The sequence below is a fragment of the Peromyscus californicus genome, unplaced genomic scaffold, assembly GCF_007827085.1.
Source record: "Peromyscus californicus insignis strain IS unplaced genomic scaffold, ASM782708v3 Scaffold_12__1_contigs__length_115047231, whole genome shotgun sequence".
Classification (NCBI taxonomy): Eukaryota; Metazoa; Chordata; class Mammalia; order Rodentia; family Cricetidae; genus Peromyscus; species Peromyscus californicus.
Genome location: NW_026294413.1, coordinates 94486626 through 94502054, shown reverse-complemented (window position 1 = coordinate 94502054; position 15429 = coordinate 94486626). Strand labels below are relative to the sequence as shown.

Below are 15429 nucleotides of genomic sequence, written 5' to 3'. Positions count from 1 at the left end.
GCAAATCTCTGAGTTTGAGGCCAGCCTGGTCTGCAGAGCTAGCTCCAGGACAGCCAGGGCTTCACAGAGAAACCCTGTCTCAAGAAACAGAACAACAAAAAATGAAGGTGGAGAAGAAATTGAAGAAGACAATTTGATGTTGACCTCTGGCCTCCCCAGTAGGCAAGCATACCCTCCACCCCAGGGCACGCACACATACCCCGTACAAATCCACAGACTTTTTGAAAGTACACATATTTATGATTCTGAAAGCTCGATGAATATTAGGAAAAGTTCTCTCAGCTTCTTCAGGCTTGGAGACCACAGGAGGAGGTCAGGATTCATAAGCGGGGTTGGGTGCCTTCCTAATCTGCAGGCTTCACCATGGAGGGAACAAGCAGCTGGTTTGGCCAAGGCCTGGACAAGCCTGAGTCTCTCAGGCCACAGTGGACTTGGGTCAAGACTAATCTAATGACTGTTATTAGGATGGTGTAAGAATTTTTGTTCATCTACAACCTAACAATTTCTGGACAGTGAATGTTACAGACATCCCAAGTGGCAGAGATATGGCTCTTTCTCAGTTTCTGTGGCTGGGTTTTCTAAAATAGCAGGGTTCTCCAACACCCCCACTGGCTGCCTGATGATGTAGCTCATGGGCTAAGACACCTGCTAGAAATCCATGGGGGTTGGCTCCTTCTCCAAAGTCCCTGATTCAGTAGTTGGATCAACTCAGGGGAGAGGTGCAAAGACGAACACAGGCTGGTCTCACCTTCTGGGTCAGAAGCATTGGATGAGAAGCACTGGAAATTGGGGGACAGAGACTAAAAGCTGGACGAGGTGTTCCCCACCCCCACCCCACCGATGGTCAGGGCTGAAGCTGCAGTCCCTACGGCTCACACTTCCTGCCCTTGGTCTTTGGATGTCTTCAGGGGTCACTGCCCACAAGGTTCAGCAGGGCATTCTTGTAGTCACCACTGGTGTCACCCTGGAGGAAGGAGGCACATGTGGGTTAGAAGGGGGGGCGTTGCGATGTTGGCCTTGCTCCTCTGTTACCTTGGCTAAGAGTTGTGCTCCTTGGGTGGCGCCTGTCCCTTCAAGGGTTTTTACACCACAGTTCCATGTAATGCCATTCCTCTTTTTTCTCATCTCAGGCTATTCCTTTGATTCCTCTTTTGATTCTCTGTCCAGCTAAATGGGCGGGGCGCGGCGGGGGGAGTTGTGGGAAATGACTCACGGAGATTGAGCCACTCCTAAGCTCTTAGACAAGGAAGGCTTGTGGGTGGTTTCCTTATAGAGTCAACTGCCCCAGGGTTCTCCCTAACGTTTCTCTCAGGACCAGAGGTTCAGAGCCATTCACTTATACAACATGACCTATATGTATTCAACACCTGCTAGGGCACTTCAGGGAGCCCCGCTGAAAGCGAGGAACCCAGAGTCACATCTCGACATAGAGCATGGGGCAGAGACAGCTTGGGTTTAGGTCCTGCAGGCCTGGCCCATGGCTCTGTTAACGCACACAGAGCCTCCTTTCGCCTCCCTGAGACCTGTTCTCTCATCTGTAAATGTGATGAGGTACACCTTGTGAGTGACCTTGACCTGGCAGCAGCACTGGCTGGCCTGTGCTTAGTCTCCTATCTCCTGATAAGTTGACTGCGAAGTCTAAAACACAACAAATAATAATTCCAACTCCTCTGTCCTCCTGCCTGCTTCCCTGACACCATCCTACCTGAAACCTCTTAAGGCAGTGCTTTTTAAATATACAGTTGTCCCTCAGTATCCATTGGAGAATGGTTCCAGGACTCCATGGATGCCAAAATATATATGCCCAAGTCCCTGATAGGTAATGCCTCTGGCCTTGGCTTTAAATTATGCTGTAAACTATACTGTAAACAACCATATAATATAATATAATAATATAAATATTATTTATAATATCTAATACAATGGGAATAAATAGTCATACCATACTGATCAGGGAACTATGACAAGAAAAAAAGTATGTACATGTTCAGTACAGATACATCTTTTCCTGAATGGTTTTGGTCCTTGGTTGTCTGAACCAGCAAATGCATAGGGCCAGTTATAGGTAAACTGTGAATTGCTTCTCAAACGTAGTCAATAATCCACCCTGGTAGGAGAACTAGCCACTTGACTGAGCAGCTAAGGAAGACTTAGGGATGGATATGCTTGCCATGATTTGACTTCTGGCAATGAAAAAATGTGTTAGCTTCCAGACAGGCTGTTGGTTTCAGTCATAGCATGATGCCATCCCTCGACACTTAGCACCCTGGCACTTCCACTAATTGGAATGTAGGCAAGTGATCACTGGAGCCTAAGAGTTCCCTACTAGGACTCCTTAGATCTGGGTTGGAAGGGAATTCCGATGTCTACAGAACTACTTAGTGTCATCGCTCCTTCAGAAATGGTTCCTTTCACAAGGCTTTGGTGTATTCCACAGCTCAAATGCAAAGCCCCTTTCTGGGACAAGGGCAGGCCTCTGAGCTCCGTTAGTCTGCACATACTCTTCTGCTACATCCATAGTTACACTTCCCTCCTTCCCAGTCCCTGCATGTGCCACATGGTAACCAGTACAAGTGTGAGATGCCCACTGAGAAGGGATGGTCACCTGTGACATCAGTCATAACACCTCATGTCCAGAATGTCTGTGTCACAAGTTGGCAGTAAAGTTGAGGACCTGTGTCTTACCATGATCATGCTGCTGAGAGTCTTGCCATACATCTTCTGGAACTGACACTTGATAAGGTTTAAATCAATTTCGCTCCTTGAAACGATGTTCCTTATCAGCGTCCCATCACGTGTCCCTGCTCCCTGGATAAGACAGTGACAATCAACCACCATATTTCACATTTCCTATCTACCTCTGTAATGATGGACAAACCTGCGTGGGGATTTATAAAGAGCTAGAAGTGTAGGAATGGGCCTCTGCTTCAGCGGGGAGAACACAAGAGGTGGGTTTTGATGACACAGTTTTTTTCTTTTCAGAATTCTTTTCTTTGGTGCTGCTAGGGATTGAACCCCAGGACTTGGGCACGCTAGGCAAGTGCTCTAGCACTGAGCTGCATCTACAGCCCATGACAAAGGGCTCCTCTTTCTCAACCTCCTCACTCATTGGCTGTTCCTTTTCTTATCGAAGCCCGCTGCCTCAAGTTGCTGTATGCATTTGATGTACTGCACCAGGTTCTAGACACAAAACCCTCACCACCCCAGGAAGATTTCTTCTTTGGACAGCATCACTGTCAAGGTTTCTCCACTGGCCGTTTCATGAGCAGGACCTTCTGGTTCTCTCTTATCGCTGACTAGCCTTGAGTCAGATGGAGCTTCATGACCAAGGAAATAGCACACTCTGCCCTTCACAGGACAAGGTGTTCAGAAGGCTTGGGGGTGATGGTATGACTCTCGCTTTAGATGGTGCCAGCGTCATGTACTAGAGAAGCTGGGCACTGACATTAGTCACTGATAAATACTGTGAATGTCTCTCCTCCAGTGTAGTTCCCAATCCCAACAGGTCTACTTGTAAGGAGCAGCATGTCCACTTCTGTGGCCAGGGAAGCCTTGTAAACAACAGACACTCTGAAGCTAGCGCCTGGTCATGGGTAGGAAAAATGACATGCCAGATGTGGCAATGTCCCTAGAGTCTGCCTATGTCAAGGGTGTTGGGGTTCCAGCTGTGCCCACATAGGGCCTGCAACAACCAATTTGTTCTCAAAGAGGAGGTATAGTGTAGTGAAAAGCACAACCCTATGGGCGCAAGATGGATGCATGGCTCAACCACTTAGCAGCCATGTGACCTTGAACAAGTCTTAGTTTCACCACATTTCAGATGGCAGGTGTGATATGGACCTCACAGAGGTGTCAAGGTTCAGTGAGCCTTCAAGGAACACCAGTCAATGCAGCTGCTCAAACGCACCTTCTGGAGATGAGGCTTCCCTTCCCTAGGCCTAGTTTGCCGGCTGGGAATGCAAACCCTTCTGATGCATGAGAGTAGGACAAAGGGACCCAGAGTTCAGACAGCAGCAGCTCTGAGCACCCTGGCTGTGCATCTGGCATCATAGAGGGCCGACTCTAAAGGAGGCCGCAGCCAGAACAGTTACCTTCATGGCGTAGTAGAGTCTCTCTGCAAAGTAGCTGTGGAGGTTCCGAGTGCATTTCACTGGCAAACAAGAAAACTCTATTAATAATAGCAGAAGGGTGTAGGTGGTGTCGCATAGTCTTGTGTTCGTTTATGTGTTCCTGTGGGCGTTAAGGGTTAGTATTGTGTAAAGGTTGACATGTTTCTTTGTGTGCCACCCAGCTTCAAAATGAAGGCTTTGTGTGGGGCAGAGAGAGTGAGGCAAGGAGCAGAGCCTTGGGCAATGAGCACAGCTCCAAAAGCCCAGAGCAGCCAGGCCAAAGGGTGAGATGTGAAATGCACTGGGCACCTGTGGGGCTCATTTGGAGTCACCAGCTTGGGTCTTCTAGAGGGCATCTTTAAGCTGTCACATTCAGGAAGTATCTCCACTAAGAATTTGATGACTTGGTTCCACATAGGTTGCCACAGAATGGTGGCTACAGGTCTCAGAGTTCCCAGTGTGTTAGAAACCCACATTTTGAATTTTCGTGTAACAAAAGAGGCTTGGCTTTAAGGACTAGGGTGCTAGGAGTTGTTGGCCTGGAACATGGACCTTATTTTTTCCTTTCCATAGAAATTTATTTCATGGATTGTGACACCTGTGTTGGGTGATGGTGTTTTAACCCAAGACTTTGAGAGTGTGGGCTGTGTGGGAGGTAGGAATGTATATAAACTCTGTCTTGATTCTGTGTGACTTTGTTACTCAACCTTCTGACACATCTGTGACATAAGGGTGACTAAGACTTGAAGAAAAAATGAGCAGGAACTGCCCATTACAGTGTGGTCCTGTACACCTTTGCTGTTTAGAAGGCATTAGGATTTAGGGTCTATGAGTAGAATCCTAGGTGACATCAGAGGGTGTGTTTAACTCTTGCAACATAGAATAAACCAAATAAACTTTACCACAGTCACCAAAGCTGGCCTGAGAACCTCAGATGTTGGTAGCTACTGGAGACATGGGGGTAGAGAGAGGAGACCTTAGAACTACTGGCCTCCAGAGGCAAGTCTGGGGTGGAGGTAAATGCCTAGCCTGGGAGTCCTCATCTCAGCTCCATTATGTAAGGTGATATATGGGTGTCCTTCTGCTTGGCTCAGGTGTCTGCTCTACTGTGACTCTTCCCACATGGTTTCAGCTTTAGACCCAAGATGTGCTATGGACAGGTTATGGTAAGCTGACTCGGTCTTCTGTTGCAGGCAAAGTTTTCCATGTTTCTCTTGGTTGGGACTCAAATCACACACCCTCGTTTCTTCAATTAGCTACTGAGGTGGTAGCTTGGTACTTAGATTCGGTCCAGAAAGGTGGCTTTGGGCAGAGCTACAGGAGCAGAGGCAGAATGCTCTCCGAGTATTTGTGGGTAGCCCTGGGCCCTGGTCCTGAAGTCATTGTGGTAACACTCATGTGTATACACACTCACACACAAACACACTCATGCATCATGGGGGACTATATAAATAGCACAAAGAATAGTTCTCAGCAGGCCACACTGAGACTCTTGAGTGCTGTGGTCCCGGGGACCTGGGCTAAAGGGTACAGATTGAGAGCATTGGGGATGAGGAGGTGTGCCTTGAGTATAGAACTCCAGTCACTTGCTATCACCTTCTTGGGCTGTGGATGCATGTGCCAAGAGCCAAGCCCCCTTCTTACCCACAGTGAGCATGGCCTCCTCCAGTGAACCATGGGTCTCGCTCTTGATGCTGTCCTCAATGCTCTTGTTGGCAATTTTTTCATATTCCTCGAACACTATGGAGAGGAGTTACTCAAGGGACACATAGATTACATACTGCACGTCAGTGTGCCATCTTTGCCTCCCTCATGGCACAGGGTGAAGAGTTCAGGTATTCATGGCCCTCTTCCCAAGCCTAAGCCACATAAGACTACACATGAGACCTTCCACACAAAGAACAGGTCATGTGCCTAGGGCGCCATGCACCCCTGCATTTCCCCCTCTGCTCCGTACCTCTCATCAGGTGAGTGGCACTGCGTGTACACAGGATGGTGATGAATTTCATCTCATCGGTCCCATGGATCTTCTCACCCGCTGCATACAGATCCTAGTATTGAGACACGAGGAGGTGAGGGAGAATACCAGAGCCCCAGAGCCAGGGCTGTGAGTTAGCTACCATTCACTTGGACAGCACAATATGGCGGTTCACTGGCCTGAGCTCCTGTTCTACCAATAGTGTTGGCTCTTCTCTGTCTGAGGCCAGAAGCTGCTTTAGGAAATGCTCCCTCTCCCATTGCTCCGAGAACACTGAGTAACAAGCGCTCTCCCAATAGACGGATACGCAGAGATCTGCATGTGAGTGAGCTCTGGGCTCGGAGAGGATGGCTGTGCCGGGAGCACCCTCGTTCCTTCACTCCCCAGCTTCTCCATTTTCTTCTGCGCTTCTCAGATACCTCACTTTCCTCCTTAGTCACCACAAGGTGGAGGCTGTAGGGTGGGGGTCTGTGCTAAAGACAACTCCCTTGGCAAAGGGGACCATAGAGCTCAGGGTTCAGGTGCTAAGGCTGGGGTCCAGAATCACCTGTGCGTCTTGGAGGGCCAGTCCTGGGTCCACAAAGCCGCTCACATCATCTCTGCTGCCCTAGGATCAGAGGAAACCACTCTGTAAGGCAGGTCACCAATCAGAACACACCGGCTGAGGGACAGTGGGGTTCAGAGGGCAGGTCAGGAAGGACTGCTGCTTCCTGGCCATGAGACAAGCCAGCCAGCGGTCTTCATGGCTCATTTTTGGCATTTGTAGGATGGGAGGAGATGAGCTACTTCATTGGAATGGTGGATTCAGTGAGCTAAGCTGGGCAGAGCCTGGCACGGGGCCACACAAAAGCTGAGGAAAGAGAGGCATGGGCTCTGCAGTCAGGACCCTCCTCTCATGCCAAGGCACAAATGGTGCCCGCAGACCACTGGGTTTCCCCAATGCCCAGCTCTCACTCAGAGGCATTGCTCAAGAGTTGCTGCCGGGGTGGGGCGCTATGGATCTCCAAGCCACAGTCCTGGAGTCTGGGTTGTGATACCTGCAGGAGGCACACCAGAATCCGCTCCAGGTAGCCACTGGTGTCTGCTTGGATGTCTTCTTCCAGGCTAGACCCGTAGTCTGCAGGAAAACAGAACCAGAGGGCATGGGCAGTGACTGACCCAGGGCCTGCCAGCACGCACTTTCCTCTCCCATGCCTACTTCTCCCTCTTCTCCCCATGGGAGGACAAGTTCTTGGCACAGAAGGTGTACATGTAACAGTTAGATGTCCTTGTGGTAGCCACCCATCTAGGTGATCATTCAGACCCCAAAGTGCCATAAATGTACAACCAAGCCAAAGGGAGAAATAGACTAGGCCGGAGACCCAGACCAAGGCTGTGGGATTGAGACCATTATATTACCAGATTCAGCAAAGCCACAGCCTTCAGACAACCCTGGCCAGGTGCACAATGTGGAGGACTGGCTGGCCTTTGCTTGCCTGGCAGGCTGTGTACTATGTGGGAGAGCTGGCCAGTGGGGCTCCTCTAGCACAATGTGGCCCTAGCAGATGACCAGTGTTCTGGCTTAGCCCATGGGCAGCCAGTAAGTACTCTCCTGTCCCTCCTGCCTCTGTTCCCCAGGACTGCCACAGCCTTAAGGGACATGAGCTCAGCTGGGCACACATCTCTCTTCCCATATCTGAGCCGTGCTCAATTACTGTCGGGCACAGGATTTGGCACATGTCGGTACCGGGTGGACCTGCATGGAAAGACCCTCCAAAGGGTCCTTTCCAATATGGCCTCGTTCCCTTGGGAACTGCCTCTTGTTCCCTGACAGGCTGCCAAACCTCGGCCATCTTTGCAACCCCCTCACCTTCCTCATAGGCTTTCATGATCTCTCTCAGCTGGTTCTTGGTCCGCGAAGCCAGGATCTCAATGATGACTCCTTCTTTGGTTCCTAAGCCCTGGGGACAGAAGCCTGTATGTTCTGGAGTGTTCTGCCCTTGGTCTCCTGCTCTGCCTGTATTGTCTTCTCAGGAGCTGTGGCCACCGCTCTGCCCTCTTCTGATGGGGCGTATGTTGAAGGGTGATATTGAATCCCCACCTTTTTCTTGTGACAGCTATTGGGGCAAGGTGTCTCAGCTCCCCTTATTTATCTGGGTGGTCTCACACAGGTGGTGACACCTCCCCATCCTCTGTCAAAGAGGATAAGAACCACCCTACCCTGAAGGTGGGATTAGAGATCACAGCTGTAAAATGCCTGACATAGACCATGGAAGTATCTTTTCAGTAGGAATGACTGTGGTTTCTAGGTCTCCATTGCTACTAATCTGTGAAGGTGACATGAGTTGTGAGAAGTGAAGGATGACCGAGGGGCAGGGCTTGGACTGTAGAGATGGGTTTCTGGCTCCCTTGCACTTCTGGTCCAACCCTATTCTAAGAAGTTCTGATCTGGGCCTTCATTGTGACTGGCCAGCCCCGCTGTTGGGTGGCTGGTTGAGCAGGTTGCAAGCTCATGAGGTAAGCGGGGGGGGGGGGGGGTGGCCATTCTAATGTATGGCAAAGTGGAGTACCTTCATGGCATCATGGAGCTCCTTGGCCTCGTATCTGTATGGCGGGTACATGAGGGCCACGATGAGTCTCTCAAATTTGCCACTCAGCTCTGACTTTAAGGTCTCAGTGAGGTCCTAAGGCAGGCAAAAGGAAAGGTGAGATGACCTGTCCTCCAGGCCCCCCGGAGTGCGGCAGGTGGGGCCTGGCCTGGAGACTCTTCTTCCCACATGACGGAGGTGTCATGCTGCTGTGGTCAGTCTCCTGGGCCAGGAGCCTCTCTAAACATCATCATCTGTACCTGTTAAACAGGGATAATGGAACTTCTGCTTCACACCATTGCTTATTGACTGACAGGGATGTACGGCAACTCTGCGAACATTCTGGGCACATTCTAAACTCAAGAAAATAGAATTGCCATTGCTTTCAAGATGGCAAGATCTGGGCGTGGCAGCATCATGCTTACATCATTAAACGATTCAGTGAGGGGAGGGAAAAAAAACAAGTGGGGAAAGGGAAGAAGGGAAGAGATTCGGAGATTCCATCTCACACCTGTCTCTTTCTAAGGGCACACGCGTCTACAAGAAGCCACTAAGCCACGCCCAGGTGATCCTTCCAGGACTTTGTCAGACCTGTTGCTTACAAGCTCTGGAACCTCAGCAAGTCACTCCACCTCTCTGATGTTGGACACTGAGGACAATGTGTAGCTTGGAGGGGTAAGGAAAAGGAGTTGCAAATGTGTGGTTTCACTGGGGATGCTTGCACTCCATCACGGATGTTTCTGTGTTAAATCTGTGAGCAGAGGGGGATGCTCCAGGCACCCATGTCTAGGCACAAACTTCTGTCATTCAGTGTGTACCTCCAAATTCCTGGCTCTGTGCTCAGAGCAGCTGGAGTGTCCCTAGAGAGCAGAGTGGCAGGAGAGATGAGGGACATGTAAGTGAACATGAGAAGCATGTGTCTGTGCTGTGGGACAGAAGGGAGCCAGGGCATGCACTGCCAGGAAGCAGGGAAGAGGGAGGCCGGTTCAGATGGTGGGGACAGACAGAGCTGAAGAGAGCCGAGGCTGGATCCTGAGGGAAAACTGAGAACTGTAGGGAGAAAGAATGGAGAAGAAACAGGGCCCGGCCATGCAAGGCCAATGCCAGGCCAGGGCTCGGGAGCTGTAAATGGGTCTGCCAGATAAAACAGAACAGCGGGAGCAACAACTACAGATGACTGGAAGGGTCATTTTAATGCAATGTCCCCTGTGCGCATGTGTCCATCCCCGGAGGAGCTGCCCAGTCTTCAACACCCTTCTCGCTTACCTTGCCAAACTGAGCCTTGAAGGACTTGGCAATCTGCTGCCTCTGCACATTGCTTCTCTTGGTGAGCACATCTATGATGGCCTGCTCATTGGTCCCTGCAAGGGTGTACAGTGTGAGAATCCCCTCTTCCTCGGGGGCATCAGAAAAGACTAGGGAGGGGAGAGGAGAGGAGCCTGCTGGCTGGGCATTTGGGCCATACTATCTGAATAGCCCCAAATGCCCAATTTCCACGGTGTAAACAAGGCACCCAGGTAGCTCACCTCTTGGCTCCCCACCTCCAACTTGCATAGTGTTGGGGTGTGGCTCAGGCTTGACTTCATAGCATAGAAACCAGTGACAGGGGTCTTTGGACACCAGCCTTTGAAGTGTGACCTAGTGAGATATCCTCAATCTCTTCCCTTATGTTGGTCACATTAGAGGAAGGTCATGACTAAAAGTCCAGACCATGTGTCTGAGACCCTGCCCTGTAGGTCTTGTGGAGATCAAGACAAGTAGGCTCATCTCCTGGAGCTTCCATTTGCTCAGGTGGGAAGCAGGGATAATAGTAAAGATTTCACAGGTAGCAGCGGGTGTGAGAATCTGGTATAAGCACCCCTGGGAATGGTAGTTCTCTTCAGTGCCCCATCTCACTAGGCAGAGCCAGCCAAAGGGTGACTCCGACCTGGAGTGAGACCCAGTCCTAGCATAAGCCAGTCCTCTCCCATTCACAGTCATGCGAGGGTGGTGCTGGAAGAGGTTGGCCGTCTGGTCAGCCAACATGGGCAGGGGACAAGCTGCAGAATCCATGTGGCTGGTACCCCTGGTGCAGCATCTAAACTTCCATCTCCATGCCCACAGCAGGCCCTGTGCCAATCCATCTTCTGAATTCACAGTGACACCGTGGGTCCAGAGTTCTCGCAGCCATTTTACAAGTGAGAAATCTTAGACTGACAGCCTTCCCTGTCATTCTTACTTGGGAATGAACAGTCACTGACCTCAGAGCTGGTGTGATTCTCTGGGGAATGGAGCCACTTAGAATAAAATGGGGACACCTTTAATGCCTGACTGTCCCTGGTATCTCCTTTCTGGGGATGTGAGCATGTGGGGCCCCAGTGGTCAGGCCATAGATGGTTACTCACCAATCCCCTTCATGGCTTTGAAGAGGGTCTCTGCATCAGGGTCTGGGTTGAAGTGAGAACTGCCCTTCACAGTGACGCCCTCCTGTTCAACCTGCAAGACAGCCAGGCCTGCTCATCGTGGGAAGTACAGGAAGGGCATAGGAGCCTCGTAGTCCACTCTGTTAGGCTAAGGACCTGACTTAGGCACCGAGACAGATGGAGCCTTGCAGAACAGCGGCTGAGCTCTCCTGTCCCTTAGCTAATAGGCAGGTGTGGCTGGGACCAGAGGCAGCAGTTAAGAGCATTGGCTGTTCTTCCAGAGGGCCCTGTTTCGATTCCCAGCACGTACATGGCAGCTCACAACTGTCTGTAACTCTGGTTCCAGGACTTCTGATACCTTCACACAGACATACATGCAAGGAAAACACCAATGAACATAAAATAAAAATAAATTATCGATATTTATACTAACACACACACACAGAGCAAAACAAAACAAAACAAAACAAAACAAAACCATCCGTTGACTGAGAGCAGGCAGCAGACTGGTCACATGTACCTTTCTCCAGGCCTGGAGAAACAGGATTGATTGGTGGAAATGAATTCATAAGGAATGATTTCTAAAAGCTGAGTGTCTGCATAGGGAATGTGGAGTTGGACATGTTTTTGTCTTTGCAAGGAAGGGTCCAAACCTGTCCTGGTCTTTCCTATGATGAGGTGTGGGTATTTCACAGGGTCAGGGGCAAAGATGAGCATCTCTCTCCCAGGCTCAGATGGTTTGCAAGACCACGGGATCATATTGGGCAGAGGGTGACATTTAGAAAGAACTGCGGGATGTTCTATGGATAATAGAATAAACTTGATAACCAAAGTGCACAAACCCTTGCCGTACAAGCCTCCAATCCAGGGCATGCGCAAGGGCCGCTTGTATGTGTGTTCTGCATAATTTATCTGATGTTTATGATGGACGGCCCTTCAAAAGTGTGTGTTTTAGGGGAAGGAGTGGTAAGGAGTGGAAGGAATTGAATGGGGGAGACCCAGGTCCTTCAGATGGAGACTTTAGTCAAACCCATGCTGGTCATTCACTCACCTGTTCGCCAGCTCTTCCTCTGTTCCCTTCCACTCACCTGCTTTCCTACCCACTCCATCACCCACCTGTTCACTAATTCTCTACCCACCTACACAACCCTCACACCATCTCCTGCCCTCCCCCTCCTCCCCACTTCCTCTTTCCTTCCACTCCCCTCTCATTTCTTCCCCTTCCCATTTCCTTCCCCTTTTCTTCATTTCCTTTCAAGCATCCTCCATCTATCTCTCCCTTTTTCACTCCGTTGATTCATCCATCCATCCTTCCACCCAAACCTCAGGGTAGATCCTGAAAATACAGAACAGGTCCTCATGGATAGTACGTCCTTAAGAGTAAGAAACAAAACATCTTTCTGCATCCTTTGCTTGATCTTCATGTCCCATCTATTGTACCATGTTTTATAACAGGAACTGTTAGAAATAATTCCTGGGGTGAGCCAGTGTGGTCTCAGACGCTGCTCCGCTGTCCACATACACATAGTCCTTGTTGTGAGGTCACGTGCAGCTACTACTCGAAGGCCATGGGAGTACTCCTTCTGTAAAGTGTACCGGCCGTAACGCTCAGCTCATCCCCATCCCAGCAGTCATATTAGGTGTTAATGCTCCAAGTTACAGGCCAGGAGGCTGGTTTTGGTGGCAAATGGTGTTGCTGGCATTTCACCCACAGCCTGACTCAGAATCTGAGCCCTGTCTACCTCTCCCACTCTACAATGATTCACTCTTCCCCAGACGCTGGTTTTTTTTGGAATGTTTCACTGCAGAGAGCCTCACCCATAGGCATTCTGGTCTTCTGGGAGCATGGGGGTGGGGAACATTTGAGTTCTCACTTCCTTATTTTGCTCCCTGCTCCAAATTGACCTCAGAGATCTATGGATTGAGGAGGGTCCCCATACCCTTCAGGGACCAGTATTTGTCAGCAGCTCTAAGGCTGGCTAGAATATCCCCACATTGAGAAGTCTGTCTCACTTCCCTTGCTAAGGTTGTTATAGAAAGTGGGCAACATTCTGGGAGCCTGTCTGGAGTGGCGATCTGGAGGCATCTATTCCAGCCCCTGTAGGTCGGTCTCAGGCTCCTGATGGAGCTACCCTGAGGATGGTGAGTCCAGACAGATACATCCCAGGCAAAGGTCATTCAGGCTGTCCTGGTTGCTATGTCTAGAACACCTTCCGTCACAGGCAAGAAGGAGCTGCCATACTTTTGCCTGATCCCTTCACAGGCTGCTTCCTCAAGGGGATCAAGGGGACCCTGTTCTGAAGACAGGCCCACTCTGGCCATTCTGCCACTCCCTAAATCCTGTTTCTAATCCAGCTTTGTGCTCAGAGGACATTTGGTCCTCACTGGCTGCCTGGTCAGACACAGAGGCTTTATTGTCCCGAGTCAGCTCTCCTAAGGGTCAATGGCCCGGAATGACTGAGTCTGTGTCTGGACTCAGGCTGCCCAGACCTAAACACTTACTAGTGTGGCAACTTTGGTGCCTGTCTAGTGCACCTGAGTCTCAGTTTCCTGACTTGCGTGTGAGGCCATCGATACCTGCCTTACAGACTTCTCGCGAGGCTCTAACGACACTGAATGAGAGATGCCTGTAGCAGTGTCCCCACACAGAAGGTTCTGAGAGTGCCAACATCATCATCACTCTGGTCCCCAAGAGGTTGGCCCTTACCCCTGCCCTACGGAGTGCAGGGCCCGGCATCGGGCCATTTGGTCCAGCAGCTGACTTTAGGAACTGCTCAACACTGAGATCTCCCTGATGTACAACTGGAGACAGCCACTGTCCTGGCTCCTTCCCTGAGGGAAGTGGCAGCTCCTTTTACCCTGTCTTCTATGTCTGTCCTATCTATCCAGAGCCCGGGGTGTCTACACCTAAAGCTCTTTCTGGATAGTGACAGTGTGACAAAGATTTCCCCAAAGCTGGACAAGCTTGGGGCCTCCGCCTACAAAGAGCCCGAGGGCTGCTGCAGAGACTCAGGCTTCCTCTGGTCTAAGCTTGCTGATGAGGGACCCGAGCAAGCTGCCTGATGTCCCAGAGCCTCGCTTTCTCTCTGAGAGTGCCCCAGCTGAGATGAGGAAGCCTTGTGCCTGCTCATGCGGTGATCCCGTTGTACATGAGCTAGGTCCTGCTGCCAACTCGCCCTTCTCCTGACTTTGACAAATAAGCACTGGTATTCTGTGGTACGAGTCTACTCCCTTTCATACCTTAAGCTGTGGGTATTGATGATTTCCTTGGACGGCAGTGTGTTGGCCCAGAGCATTCTCTGGCTTACAGTGCTCCAGAAGCCCCCTATTGTTCAAAAGTTAAGCTCCTTAGACTCCTTAGACTGTTATTCAAGGCCTTGATGCTCCATCCTGGCTGCTTCTCCAGGTCTAGATCCAGCCCACTCGGGACACTGAAACCACACAGAGTGAGTTTTCTCCAAAGCTTTACATACCGCTATGTCTGCAAGGAGCAGCCTTCCCTCCCGGAGTCTCTCCAAGCACAAACTCACACACTGCACACATGCACGGAAGCCCCTCTGTTAAGTGCCCTTTTCCTGCAGAAGCCTCCCTCTGGACTCTCTAGCCCTTCCTCTTCCCTTTTGCATTTCAAGGTTTTTTTTTTTAAATTCTGTTTTGTCTTACTTTAAACTGTCTGTCTTGCTTTTCACATCCCTGCAGTAACTTTTGTAAGCATGGACAGACTTTTTGTTCTTTTTTTTTATTTTTATTTTTCCAGCTTTCTCACCAGGACTTGGCCCAGCAAGTTCAGCCTTTATTTTTTTTCTGCCCCCTACCAAGTGCTTATCACCCAACATGGTGCAGGGACCCACCTCCCCAGATTATCCTCACTTACCCAGGCTTTCCACCAGGCCATCCTGTTTGCCTCACAGACGCTTTTCCCAGGGAGAGGAAGATTCACTACTTGGTCTCTACTCAGTGACTAGACACGTCTACTCCCCGGCTAGTAGGTGTGGTTGTGTGCACAGGCCCAGGCCCCACCCAGCACTCCCTCCCTGCCACCTCAGGCACGGCTTGGCTCTGGGCCCCTCCTGTGGCTCCCAGGCCCCACCCAGACACTGCCTGGGCCTGCCCTGAGGATCACATCACTAGCTGCAAATGTTTGGGCTGTGGCTGTCACACAGCTTGGAAACTCTGAGGTAACCTTTGAAAGGCAACTTGGTAAACATGGCTGTTGCTTCCTACAGGTTGGCTAGAGCTCAGTCACAGGAAAAAGGAATCCCACATGCAGCCCTTCCACTTATACCATCTCTACATGATTAACTGTAACAAGTTCAGCACAGGACAAGAAGGCAGTAGCTGCCATTCACTGGGGTGCATTGTGTCTAAATCCC

General features: G+C 50.4%; 1 protein-coding gene across 1 annotated transcript; it reads right to left on the bottom strand.

The window, feature by feature from the left end:
• Positions 1 to 204: 204 nt before the first annotated feature.
• On the bottom strand, positions 205 to 15048 carry LOC128108045 (annexin A8). Its single transcript, XM_052734365.1, has 12 exons — positions 14931 to 15048; positions 11039 to 11129; positions 9921 to 10015; positions 8637 to 8750; positions 7937 to 8027; positions 7125 to 7204; positions 6635 to 6694; positions 6067 to 6160; positions 5754 to 5849; positions 4092 to 4150; positions 2686 to 2808; positions 205 to 964 (listed from the first exon to the last, which is right to left on the bottom strand). Exons 1-12 carry the CDS (start codon positions 14949 to 14951, stop codon positions 905 to 907), a joined length of 984 nt encoding a protein of 327 aa, XP_052590325.1. The 5' UTR covers positions 14952 to 15048; the 3' UTR covers positions 205 to 904.
• Positions 15049 to 15429: the final 381 nt, after the last annotated feature.